This window comes from Loxodonta africana, chromosome 4, assembly GCF_030014295.1.
Source record: "Loxodonta africana isolate mLoxAfr1 chromosome 4, mLoxAfr1.hap2, whole genome shotgun sequence".
Taxonomy (NCBI): Eukaryota; Metazoa; Chordata; class Mammalia; order Proboscidea; family Elephantidae; genus Loxodonta; species Loxodonta africana.
Genome location: NC_087345.1, coordinates 272342 through 285479, shown reverse-complemented (window position 1 = coordinate 285479; position 13138 = coordinate 272342). Strand labels below are relative to the sequence as shown.

The window sequence follows — 13138 nt, the reverse complement described above, 5'->3', positions numbered from 1 at the left end:
GACCTTGAGGTAGAAGCCTGTGGACAACATGGAGGAACAGCCATGAGGCCAGTATAGCTGATGTCAAGGGAGTAAAGGGGAGAGCAATAAGAGATGAGATCAAAACGTTGGGGCGGGATTATGGAGGATCTTGTAGGCCACTGAACAGACTTTGGCTTTTTCTCTAGTGAGATGGGAGCCTGTAATCTGATTTACATCAGGTTTGCAAGTAGATCACTATTTTACATCTACATTACATCTGATTTACAAATAAATCACTAGGTTGAGAACAGCCTGTATGATTCAGGAGGAGTTCGGGAGACTAGTTAGGACACTGGAATGATGCAGGTGAGAGACAAAAACAGCTCAAATCAGCAGTGGTTAAGAGCTGGCAGTTCCAATCCATGAGCTGCTCCTTGGAAACCCTATGGGGCAATTCTACCCAGTCCTATAGGGTCACTATGAGTCAGAATCAACTTGATGACAACAGATTTTTTTGTTTGTTTTTTGGTTTTGAGATTCCTCTTGGAATGAGAAATTTGAAGGGACATGAGTGGTGTTTGGATCCAAGATTCATTCTTTTGTGAGGGGCAGAGGTTTCGAAGCGTGAGTAGAGTGCGAATAGATGTGACTGTGATGTGTGGGAGGGGGAGTCCTGGAAGTTAGAAGGGTGTGAAGGATCTGGGACCACTACTGTTATGAAGCCTGAGGTGGTTTGCAGGCTGGAGGGGTGTGGGATGTGAGGTGGTGTGTGGAATCGGGGATCAAGAGTGTGTGGGGCAAAGGGTCGGACTGTGAGGAGCTGGGTGAAATCAGGAGGTGTGGGGGGTGAGAATGAGTCTATGGTGTGAAGGGTATGGGGGAGGTGACAGCCCGGGGTGAGGGGTCTGGGTATGTGTGGTGAGGGGTCCACAGTGAGTGATGAGGATATGAGGGGAAAGAATGTGAAGGGTTGCGGGTGAGAAGTGAGAGATCAGAGAGGTGAGGGGTCAGGGGTCAGGGGGTGAGGGCTCTGAAGTGTGTAGGGTGACGGGTCGGAAGCGTGAGGGCCTGAGGGGTGAGGGGCCTAAGGGGTAAGATTCTGAGGTGTGTGGGGTAAGGGGTCAGGGTGTGGGGGGTGAGGGTCTGCTATGAGAGGAGTCACGGTGTGTGGAGTTTGGGTCCAGGATGCGAAGCCCTGGGAGGGACACGCTGTGACAGGCACCGACCCCCCACCCCCCCAGCCTCACCCCCGCCCCCGCCCACCCTCACCCCCGCCCCCACCCCACCTCCCTGCTCACCTCCCGCTTGGCGGGAGCTCCGTCAGCTCCGCAGAGGCTCCCGGAAATGACACGTCGAAGTCCCACGCATTTCCGTTACTTGACCCACCCCCGGAGTTGGCCGCAGGCCCTTATTGGCAAGTCTCCGAGCGGAAGGGGAGTGGCTCCAGGCATGTGACCTCGCCCTCCCAGCAGGCCTCGCGTGCTGGCCTCGTGGTTTCACGTAGGCAAGTGCCGGAAGTGAGTGAAGGTCTTAGGGTTGGGGGAGACTGGAGATGAGACGCGGAGTCTCAGGCTCCCACTGACTTGGCACCTCCACGGCTCCCCTGGGTTCCTTGAGAGGCCGTGAATGCAGGGCCTTGTCTGTCTTGCTGACCCAGCGTCCCTAGTGCCCAGGACATAGTTGACATAGAGCAGGTGCTGGCAAACATTTGTGCAGTAGGTGTGAGGGCTGAACGCCCAAATATTTTGAATCTTCACAACCACCATGCATGGTCAAAACAGTGTTCTTACAGAGGAGAAAGCTGAGGCTAAGGGAGGTGAGGGTCTGTCCAGCCCTCCTGGCCTTCAGGCAGGGGGTGCACAAACCACCAACAGAGATTGGCACCGGAAGCTCTGGTGGAGACAAAACTGGAGGGAACAGTATCCAGAAACCTGATCACCGGGCCTGTAGGGGTCAGTCCGAGGAGCTGGGCCTTTATTCATAGAGCGATGGGGCACTTTAGAAGGGTGGGACGCAGCAGAGGGTGTGGTCAGGTCTGAGGCCAGAGGGTGGAGATGGACCATAGCTATTGCTGCTGTTGCATGGGAGATGATGGAGGCATGGCTGGTGGAGGTGGTGGCCACCTGGAGGGAACTGCTTAGAGTCAAAGGCCACTTAGAAGGTGGACTTGACTGGGCTTGGTGATGTGGGAGGGGAGGGAGAAGGAAGGGATAGGTTAATGGGTGGAGGGTGGGGCGCTGGCTGAGATGAGAAGAGTGGAGGAGAAGCCAGTGTGGAAGGTAGGTAACTTCAGTTTTGAACATCTGGGACACCTTATGTTTGAGATTCCCCACACCTGGAACACACTGGACTCTCTCTGTAGGGATTTTGACCCCTGAGCAGCCTGGTTGCAGAGCAGGAGTAATGGCTGGAATCAAGCCAGCTGGTCTGACAGAGAGAGCACTCACCTGTCATAGAGGAGACTGCTGGGTGGGCCACATCACCTCCCCAAGCTCCCAGGTTCCTACCCCTTCCCAGCTTGGGTTTTTGTCTGTCCCTTCCCACCTGTGAGATACCTTGCATACTTCCAATCATTCACTTAGTTGCCCAGAATTTATTCCCGATATAAACAAAAACCAAACCATTGCCATCGAGTCTATTCCGGCTCATTAGGACCCTATAGGACAGAGTAGAACTGTCCCAATAGGGTTTCCAAGGAGCGGCTGATGGATTCAAACTGCTGACCTTTTGGTTAGCAGCCAGACGCTTAACTACTGTGCCACCAGGGCTCCATTTCTGGGGGATATAGCACCCCAGAAAAACATGAATCACAGAAAACTTTGATGGGGTAATGGAACAGCTCCGGGGAAGAGTAGGTGTTTACCAGGCTAAGAAAAGGCAAAGGATTCCGGGCAGAAGGTCCAGCAAGTACAAAGGCAAAAGTAGGAGTGAGCATGCCTCATTTGGGGGAGGGGAGAGTGACTGGATCACAGGGCTCTTGGGGAGGGGCAGAAGATCAATGTGACAGCCTCGCCTAGCAGAGGCAGGCCAGTCAACCATTGTGATAAGGTGAATGGATTTTGCATGTGGGAAAGACCTGAATTTTGGGGGATCAGAGGGTGGAATGTTATGAATTGAATTGTTTCCTCCTCAATATGTACTGAAACCCTGGCCCTTGCATCTGTGGATGATTCTGTTTAGAAATAGAGTTTTCTTTTATTATGTTAATGTTTTACAAGTGTAGGATGTGTCCTAAACCTAATCACTTCTGAGTTATAAAAAGGCCTGAATAGACACAGAGACACACACAGCAGGGAGACAAATGCCATGTGAGGACCCGTGTATAAGCAAAAGGATGCTAAGCATTGCTGGCAGCTACTAGCAGCTGAAAGAGACAAGGAAGGACCTCCCCTCCCCACAGAGACATGCCCTGAATTTGGATTTCTAGCCTCCTGAACTGAGAAAACAAATTTCCTCTCTTCAGAGTCACTCACTTGTGATATTTGTTATGGCAGCACTAGGAAACTAAGACAACCAATATGCCTGGGCTCTCTGGGAATCCTGGAGATGTCTGTTCTGCCCATGGGTGCCCTTGTACATCCCATTCACATATGACTTGAGTTCTCCCCAGTGGAATATGGGTGGAAGTGCTATATATCACTTCCCTGCCAGGCCATAACAGCCTCCAGGAGCCACCATCTCTGTCTTCTCCCTTGAGGGCAGGATGTTGGAGGCTGTCAGCCTGCCTCCTTGGGGAGGAGTCAGGAAGGGGAGGCATGGGGGAGGCATGGGGAGTCCCCCACTGCTCCTGACTGGATTTGATTTTAGCAAGAATTAAGCTTCTATTTGGTGAAACCACCGAGATTTCAGGCTTTATCTGTTATAGGTGCTAGAATTTCTTTAATGCAGATCTCCAGACTCCCTGACCCCCTCCTCACCCCCATACCTCCGGACTCCTCGGATTTGCCTACCTTCAAGGCCCCCTCGCTGTCCGTCCATTACAGCAGGCTCCTGGCACCTCAAGGTACTTGCTCGTGCTGTGCCCTCACCAAGGGAATAGTCTTCCTTTAGATGTCTGTACGGCTTGCTCCCTCATCTCCTTCAGCCACCCTGTCTGAAATCGCCACTCACCCCCCGTGTTCCCCCATTTATTTTCCTCCGCAGCACCCACTGCCAGCGCATACGCCGCAGACTTCACCCATTCATCGGGTCACTGCTGTCTCCACCACTGGACTCAGCTCGACAGGGGGGTTTCCTTGGTTGGTTTCGTTCACAGATGCCCCCAGTGGGCACGGAGGCACTCAGTACATGCTCGTAAACTGATTCTTCCCAAGCCTCGTCTCCACCTCAACCCGTGCCTCCCTCACCTACTGGCGGGGGCGGGCGGGGGGGGCAGTCCGCAGGCACATGGGATGCTCTGTAAACTCTGTTCAACAAAGGCCAGGACAGGCACGGGGACCCGTGCAGGACTGGCAAATAAACAGAAGTGGCCTCGGGAAGGGTGAAGGTTACGAAGCAGGAATTTATTCCAGCTAGAGTGGGTGTGGAAACCCTGGTGCCGTGGAAACCCTGGTGACGTAGTGGTTAAGTGCTACGGCTGCTAACCAAAGGGTTGGCAGTTCAAATCCACCAGGTTCTCCTTGGAAACTCTATGGGGCAGTTCTACTCTGTCCTATAGGGTCGCTATGAGTCGGCATCAACACGACGGCACTGGGTTTGGTACTGGGTTTAGAGTGGGCGTGGACACCTGTCTCAGGAGCCCATGTCACCAGCAGAGCCACACCTCAAGGCCGTCGCAGACCTTCCCAATCACCTCCCAGTCCCAGCCTGTCCCCTGCCCCTCTAGGGCTGAGCTGGGCGGGGGGGCTGCCTATTCCCCCCCCCAAAAAAAAAAAACACACAGACACAGGTACCCAAGGGCTAAGAGAGAATTACAGCCTTATTTTTATTAACATCTACCAAGAAAAGTCAAATTCCATCCTGACTCCAATCCCACCTCCAGCACCTTGGTCCTCGGAAACAGCATCTGGCCAGGAGGACCCTGCTGCCAGTACTGTTCTTCCGAGCCTGAGACCCCTGCATGGCCACTCACACATGCCACGAGCTGGCCATGGGCCCCTTCCTTCCATGGCATGGGGATGAAAGGACAGCTGGCCACATCTCCAATCCTCAGCGGGCAGCCTTGGGCACTTGGAAAAGATCTGCAATGTCCATCAGGGCTTGGCGGATATGGTTCCCAAAGCGCTGGGCATTCTGTGGGGCAGAGAGCTCAGTGTGCCTGCTGGCTGGCCCCATGCCTTTGTCCCTAGCTTCCCCCAGCAGCATCGCACCCAGCCCTGGGTGCAGAGGGACACTCACCGTTTCTGAGCTTGAGAACTTGCTGGAGACGTGGAAGAAGATGGTGTTCTCCCCTGCGATCATGTAAGAAACCCCATAGCCATCATCCGCTACCTGAGGGCAGCAGGAGGGATGGGGAGAAGAAGTGACAATTGAATCTAAACCATTTGAGAGCCAGAATAATACTATAAATGCTTTGTCCACAGGAACTGGAAGGGAGGGGCTCCACCCCTGAGATGAGCTCAGGACTGCCCCCAGGAACATGGTGGAAACTCAAGAACTCTCCCTTGCCATCCTGACTGCCAAGAACCCAGACTTCCCGTGTTCTCTTCCCTCCCTCAGGATCAGTCTTATCTTCTTCCTCCAAGGGGATCTCTGGCATCTCATTAGCCTTGGCATTTTAGAGGGAGTGCTGACTCCCAGATAAGCATGGCTCAGTGGGCAGGGGTTAGCGCAGGTGGGGTCTCTGGCACCTTCTGCCTATCTCCACACAGGAATTGGGGCTCCCTGCCCTATCTGACCTCACCTCGCATCCTGGTGCTTCCCACCGTCCCTTGCCCCATTCTGCCCTCCTGCCCCGCCATGTGCACTCACGGGGCCAAAGCCACCTCCAGCGACAAGGTGACGGGGGTACTGCTCTGGGTCAAACATGCGGATCTGGAACTGGGCAGTCTGGCTGGTGGAGAGGCGCCAGGGTTCTTCCAGCACCTGCAACGGAAAAGCCACACAGTCAGACCTCACGCAAGCTCCTGCTTAAACACCTGTGTGACAAGTGGTGCCTGAGCAGGGAGGCCACAGCACTCAGATCTCACGCATTTAGCACACACCTGAGTGAATGTGAGGGCAGACGCTTCCTGATGCTACCCTCCACCCCGCACCAGCCTCCTCGCCTGTGCTCCCTCCTTTTCTGCCCACCACCTCCTCTCCTACACCTGATGCTACCCTCCACCCCGCACCAGCCTCCTCGCCTATGTTCCCTCCTTTTCTGCTCACCACCTCCTCTCCTACACAGCCCCCTGCTCCATCCCCCCAGCCTCCTCTCTTACCCCCTCTTGCTCCGCCCTACCTCCTGCACCCCTCCCGCTGTTCCTCCCCCCACCTCCTGTCCTATGGCCCCCTGCTCTGCCCTGCACCCCCTCCCCGCCTCTCTCCTGTGCCCTCTGCCCTCCCACCACTCTGCTCTGCCCTCCCCTCTCCTACACCTCCCATTATGCTGCATCCCAGGCTCCCTGTCCCTCAAGAGCACCAGCTCGCCTGGTCTTGAAGTCTAGGCACTGGTTATTTCCTGCTCTCCCCCTCACTTCTGGCAACCTTAGGAAGAGGCTTTCCCTGACACCCCCCATTCTCTCTAACAGGATCCCTGCCGACAGATCTCATCTTTTATCTGTTTGTCTCACTGATCAGACTGTCCGTGTGATTTCTGTGCAGACCACGACTGGAGAGCTAGGATGGAATCAGACCAGCCTGCCAGGGTGGCCCCTGGTCTGGAAGGGCAGAGAGACAGAGGACACTGACCTCGGCCAGGAAAGGAGACGTGACCCCCAGATACTTGGAGACCAAGTAGAGGCAGAAGAGATGCCTGTCAATTCCAGCCCCTGTCATGGCCAGGCGGTACATGTGCTGGTGCTTCTCAGATGCTTTCCGAAAGAGATCCTGGAGGTCTGCTTTCTGGGGAGAAGTGGAGGGTGAAGGTAGCCCCCACCCCAAGGGCCTGACCCCTGAGGTGGGTGAGGGTGGGGGTGTCTCACCACATCGTCCTGATCCCTGAAGTGAGTGGGGGTGTCTCAGCATGTGGGCCTAATCCCCAGAGTGGGTGGGGGTGGGTGTCTTCACCATGTGGCACCCACCCCAAGGCGAGCAGGGATAAGGGTACCTCACCACTTGGCCCTGACCCCTGTGGGGGACAGGTGGTGGTGGGGGACAGGTGGTGGTGGGGGACCTTACCACATGGCCCTACCACAAGATAGGTGAGGTGTCTCACCACGTGACCCTTACCCAGAGATACGTGGAGTATCTCACCACGTGGCCCTGACCTCTGCAGGGTGCAGGTGGAGGTGGGGTGTCTCACCACATGGCCCTGACCCTGGGTGGGTGGGTGGAGGTGGGGTCCTCACCACGTGGCCCCCACCCCGTGAATTGGGTGGGTATAGGTGGGACCTCACCATGTGGTGGCCCTCCACCATGGCCTGCACGAAGGCTGAAGACTCGCTGGTACAGGACCGCACCGTCTCGGTCCGTCCCTCCCGGAACATTCTGGTCATTGAGGCCTCGTAGGTCAGGCAAAACTTGCCCCTATCCTGAGGAACACAGAGGGGTGGTTCCAGCAGGTGGCTGGCTTGCCCCTCGCCTGCCTGCCTGGCTGGGCCATGTGCTCACCCGGAAGTGTGCCAGCTGCAGGGCAATCTGCACAAAGGCGTCGGGGCTGGTGCGGCACTTCTTGATGAGACCTTTGCCAAAGGGCAGGAACTGGAAGCAGTACAGCTCCACATCGTCTGCCAGGGCCTTGGCCACCTGGTAGGAGCGCTCGATGGCCACCTGGCACTGCCAAGAAACCAAAAGTGTGGTGAGGGAGAGGAGGGGCTGGTATGCCTCTCAGGGCACCCTGAGGTCAGCAGAGAGGTGATGAAAGCAAACTTGAAGGATGGTCTGGGCCGGCTGTGGCTGGGGCAGGGCAGGTGGACCTCACACCTTTGCTACCCCTGCTGGCCCTGGGGCTCTGACCTCCCTTTGGTCAGTCTGGGACCCACATGCTCCCTGAGGAGTCCTGCCCTCCCCCTCAGCACCAGCGGGCAGAAGGGAGGAAGCAGAGGTCTCCCTGCTCCCGGCCCCTCTTGGCCTGTGCACCTGCGTGGGGCCCTGACCCACCTGCTCTGGAATGTCCCACTGCAGCCGCTGAGGACGTGACAGCACGGGGTTTACTTTGCCCAGGCAATGCCCAGTCTCCGTGTAGCCCAAGTATAAGGCGTCAGTAGCCAATACAAACTGAAAAGAGAGGGGTAAGGCTAAGGGGTTGGCCATGTCCCCTCCCAGCCTGCCCCCAAGGACCTGCCCTGCTGCTACCTCCCAGAGATGCCCTATGATGGGGGCGTCTGCCCACGCGTGTTCTGCGTTGAGGCCCATCTGGCCATTCTTGAAGCAGATGAGAGTGAAGGACTTGTCAAACCACCTGCAGAAAGATGTAGAGGCCTGAGAGGGGGCTGAGAAGTGGGAGTGACAAAGTCGGAATGGTGGCAGGGCTGGGGGAGCTGAGCTGGGGGGAACACGACCGGGGCGGGGGCTACAGGGCCGGGGAGGGCAGAGGGATGGGGGTGCAGAGCTGAGGGGAACACGAACAGGTTGGGGGGCTAGAGGGACGGGGAGCAGAGCTGGGGGGGACACAACTGGGTGGGGGGCTACAGGCCAGGGGGGCAGAGGGACGGGGGTGCAGAGCTGGGGGGGCTACAGGGCCGGGGGCAGCAGAGGGACGGGGGAGCAGACCTGGGGGGGAACACGACCGGGTAGGGGGGCTACAGGGCCGGGGGGGGCAGAGGGATGGGGGTGCAGAGCTTGGGGGGAACACGACTGGGTGGGTGGGCAGAAGGACGGGGGTGCACCTGTCATAGCAGCTGCCATGAAGCAGTGCCTTGCCGTAGAGGCTGAGGCTGGCCTCATTCTCGGGGTCATAGCAGTGGGGCTCTTCGTCCAGGGCCACAAAGAAGGCAGCCCGCTCGATGGTCTCCAAGGCAGTCTTGTTCTTGCCGCAGCTAAAGAAGGCCTGGCGAGCCTCAGCCCACTCAACCCTGAGGACACAGGGGCGGCGCTGGGTGGGAGGGTGCAGGGGATGGTGCCTTCGGGGAGCTGGCCTGGAGGCAGCTGGTCTAACTGCTGCCCATCGGTGTGGGGTGCAGAACAGCCCAGGGGATGCCCTCTCACCACCAAGGGCCCTGGTTTGGGTGACAAACAAGGCCAGGCAGCCTCTCCTCGTGGTGCTCTTCCACCCGTACCTCCCGCCGGCCGTGAGGGCCGCCAGCTTCTCCTCCCCGGGCTGCGGTGGGGAGGGGTCGTCCAGTATCCTTTGGAACTGCATCTCCAGGTCTCGGGGCTTGAGCAGCTGTGAGCCCTCATAGAGCCACACCTTGAAGAAGCGGCCCTTGTGGTAGACAGCCACGTGCCTGCTGTCCCCTAAGTGCTGCAGCAGGTCTAGGGCAGATGAGGTGGGTGGGTGCTGAGGCAGGGTGGGGGGCCCGGGGGAGATGCCCTCCCCATGTGGCCCTCAGGTCCTCCTCTGGCCTGGCCTCCACCTGCCTTCCTTCACCCACTGGCACACAGACCGTGCCAGGCACTCAAGATGTCTTCATACCCCTCATTCTGCCAGGTGCTTCAGAGTAGAGGGAACTGAAGCCCTGAGAAATGAAGCCCTATAAACAGAGTGCTGCAGGCCTGCCAGACCCTGGGCCTGAGCTCACCCCTTCCTCTACCACCTCCTACATTTACTCCCTTGACCCCAGGCCCAGGCCCGGCGAGCCCTGGAGATCCCAGCAGTAACAGCAGGCAGTGGGGCGGCACCTGTCTCCTTGCCCGGGATCCGGGTGGTGTTGAACATCCTCTCCATCTGATAGGAGCACATGGGCACGATACCCAGTGCCATTACCTGTGGGGAAGGTCCAAGGCTTGAACACGGCTGCCCCTCCATCCCCAGTGCCATCACCTGTGAGGAAGGCCCGAGGCTTGGACATGGCCTCCCTTCCACCAGCCCCACCCCAGCTTGTCCCACTCACAGGCTTGATCTCTTCCCGGTCCAGCTTACGGCGATACAAGATCATGGCATGGACAATGTTCCCCAGGCGGGCAGCCTGCACCTCCGTAGGCCTGATGAGCACAAAGTCCTGGGGAGAGAGCAGAGCCTGCAGCGGGTGGCAGGGTACCTGGCGGGTGCTTCTAGCCAACCAAGACCACACCAGCCAGTGACTCAAGGTCCCTCCTTTTTCACATTCCATTTTATTGGCTTAGGTTTTACTATTTTGAAGAAAGGGTTCCACTGCTAAGAAAACAGCTTAAAGCCTGTGGTATAGAATAGTTGTGTGTGAGTTTCGGAAAAAGAGAGGAGGATGCTTTTGCCAAGGAGGGAACTCCAGCAGAGGACAAGAGACACATAGGTTCCAGGGCAGGGGGAAACAGGCTGGTGGGCACAGATGGTGTTGGGGCCCATGGAGCAGGGTCCAACGGCAACACCCTGAGTTCTAAGAGGACAGCCTGGGCTCCAGTCTGGTTCTGGATCCGTGAAGTGAGGGGATTTACCTGGTGATGGTGTGCAGGATGGACAGGATCCTGTGGCCTGTCTGAGAGACAGTGACAGGGTCTCTCCTCTACTTCCTTTTTCTTCAAGCCTCACTCCATAAGCCCTCACATGTCACCAGGATGGTGGGCTGCTGCTTGGGGCCCCGTGCCCTAAGACTCAGAGCTGGGGACAGACAGAGCCACTGGAGCTCCAGGTCTTACCGTGATGTAATAGTTGCTGTTCACCGGCAGAGGGCTCCTGCCTCGCAGGTAGATGTACTCTTCCCACCAGTCACTCACCTGTGGGTGAGTGGGCAATTAGAGGGGCCAGGCGGGGTGCAGGGCTGGGCGGCTGGGGCACACAAGCAGGTGAGGAGGAGAGCACCCGGGGTGAGTGGGAGATCAGAGGGGCCAGGCGGGGTGCAGGGCTGGGCAGCCGGGGCACACGAGCAGGTGAGGAGGAGAGCGCCCGGGGTGAGTGGGCGATCAGAGGGGCCAGGCCGGGTGCAGGGCTAGGGCAGCTGGGGCACACAAGCAGGTGAGGAGGAGAGCGCCTGGGGTGAGGGGACTCACGTAGTTTGTCGCCCACCAAGACTTGAGCACCAGGTACTTTTGCAGCCGGGGGGCAGTCTTGTCCTGGAATTCCTTGGCCAACGTCTCCGTGCGGTAATATTCCTCGTCACCCAACAAGGGCCGCACAGATTCCAGGTACTGTCCAGCCAAGGTATCACAGTAGAAGCCCGATAGCAAAGTCTGCCTCAGACCCTCTTGGCCCCCTTTCTCCCCCCTCCTTCAGCCTATCACTCTCAAGTCTGCTCTTTTCAGGAGCAGTCCCTTGGGTTTAGGCAAGTTCTGAGTCCAGCCCCCTGCCCCCTGACCAGAGGACTCACTCTCCGGATTGTGGCCGACACTCTGGGCACAGGAAGGGTGGGCAGGGATGTCTGGAAGCTGTAGAGCATGGGCCTCCGGCTGGACAGAAGGCGAATACAAATCTGGGGTACAGGAGGCAGCGTGTGGGGTAGAAGCCAGAAGAAAGAGTGAACACAAACCGGGGACGCCTGAGGAGCTGGGGCCTAGGTGTACCAGTCCCATCCCCCCTCCCCAGGATGCACCCACACGGCCGGGCACTGGCACCCCGCCTGCCTCTCCCTCTAGCTCAGAAGCCCCAGTGGGCCCTGCACCCTTGCCCAGCCCTGCTCACAGCCCAGATCCTGGTGACGTGGCTGGTCTGGCCATGCATCTCGAACATCCAGCCATGGTAGGAAAGCAGCAGCTTCAGGGTTTGGCGGAAAAAGAAGATGCCAGTGGCCCAGACCCCCGTGGAGAAAATGGCCATGCTGAGAAGTGCCTTGGTCTGCGGGGTCTGGTAGAAGCTGCACCTGTGCGGGGCAGGGAGGGGTGCTGGGGTCCACTCGGGGCCAGCCTCGGGGCCATTATGACTGTGCCTCTGATGCCTCCTGAGTTGAACGTCACTTTGTGGTTGTGGCCTGTTTCAGGGTAGGTGCAGAGGGAGCAGAACCTCCCTGGTACCCACTCCTCTGAGTGCATCAAATACTAACCATCAGAGACAGAACAGAGATGACAATGGCCCTGGGGAGGGGCCGCTGTCCTGCATCTGGTCTCAGCTCCCCAACCCTGGCCTTAGGAGTGTTGCCCCTGCCCCCTTATGACACCTGTGCCCAACTCCAAGCCCTGCTTCTCACCCATCAGGGATGCATCTCTGGATACGACTGACCAACCCCATAGAAATGTCCACGTTGCAGTAGGATGACCCCACGGTTGCCATGACGACAACCAGCCAGCTGGTGGGGCTACCAGGATACACACCCCTGAGGATGCCATTCTGTGGACAAAAACAGGGCATAGCTCTCCTGGGTCTCTTGCAGAATGGGGAGTCAAGGTGAGCAGACATCTAGGAGGTGAAGGAGGCTCTCGTCTTCCTGCAACAACCCACCCCCCAACACCTGCTGTTCTCATCATTCTTCAAGTCTGGTTTTCCCTGTCCATACACTCATACCTTCGGCACTGATCACTGGCCGGGTCCCACCATGACCACTTTCAACCTGCCCTGAACGGCACCGCCAGGCCTGTCACCCTGCAGAACTCCGAGGGGAGGGAGTTGGGCTTGGCTGCCAGCTACGGTCTGGGGAGGGACACCTGGCAGCTGCCTCTTCCCCAAGGATTGTTCTGCACCTGCTGGAAGGAAGAGGCCTGGCCAAAGAACCACCGCGCCCACCTTGATCCGAATCAGGCGTTTCTTCCAGGAGTTGATGCCAGACAGGTAGATGTGTTTCAGAGCCTCCCTACTGAGCCGGAAGTCGACCCCATCAGGGGTCACCGTGAACTGGAAGGCCACGGCCTGGTGTGCTTCCGCCATCCTGGGCTTTGGCCGGCACCTGGGCGTGGGGCAGGGGTGCGTGGGCGTGGGGCAGGGGTGCGTGGGCGTGGGGCAGGGGTGCGGGGGCGGGGGTGCGGGGGCAGGGGGTGCGTGGGGCAGGGGGTGCGTGGGGCAGGGGGTGCGTGGGGCAGGGGGTGCGTGGGGCAGGGGGTGCGTGGGGCAGGGGTGCGTGGGCGGGCTCAGGCCGGCTCTGGCCCCGCCCCACCG

General features: G+C 58.2%; 1 protein-coding gene across 2 annotated transcripts; it reads right to left on the bottom strand.

The window, feature by feature from the left end:
* Positions 1-4847: 4847 nt before the first annotated feature.
* CPT1B (carnitine palmitoyltransferase 1B) lies at positions 4848-12923 on the bottom strand. 2 transcript variants are annotated; one of them, XM_064283242.1, is made up of 18 exons: positions 12770-12923; positions 12237-12376; positions 11735-11912; positions 11424-11525; positions 11107-11244; positions 10756-10833; positions 10035-10142; positions 9823-9907; positions 9261-9456; positions 8871-9056; positions 8338-8443; positions 8143-8259; positions 7654-7818; positions 7440-7574; positions 6793-6945; positions 5872-5985; positions 5299-5391; positions 4848-5193 (listed from the first exon to the last, which is right to left on the bottom strand). In XM_064283242.1, the coding sequence occupies exons 1-18, from the start codon at positions 12908-12910 to the stop codon at positions 5110-5112; spliced, it is 2319 nt and encodes a 772-aa protein (XP_064139312.1). In that variant the 5' UTR covers positions 12911-12923; the 3' UTR covers positions 4848-5109. The 2 variants fall into 2 exon arrangements, with proteins under 2 accessions (XP_064139312.1, XP_064139311.1); XM_064283241.1 differs by having other exon boundaries at positions 8871-9456.
* Positions 12924-13138: the final 215 nt, after the last annotated feature.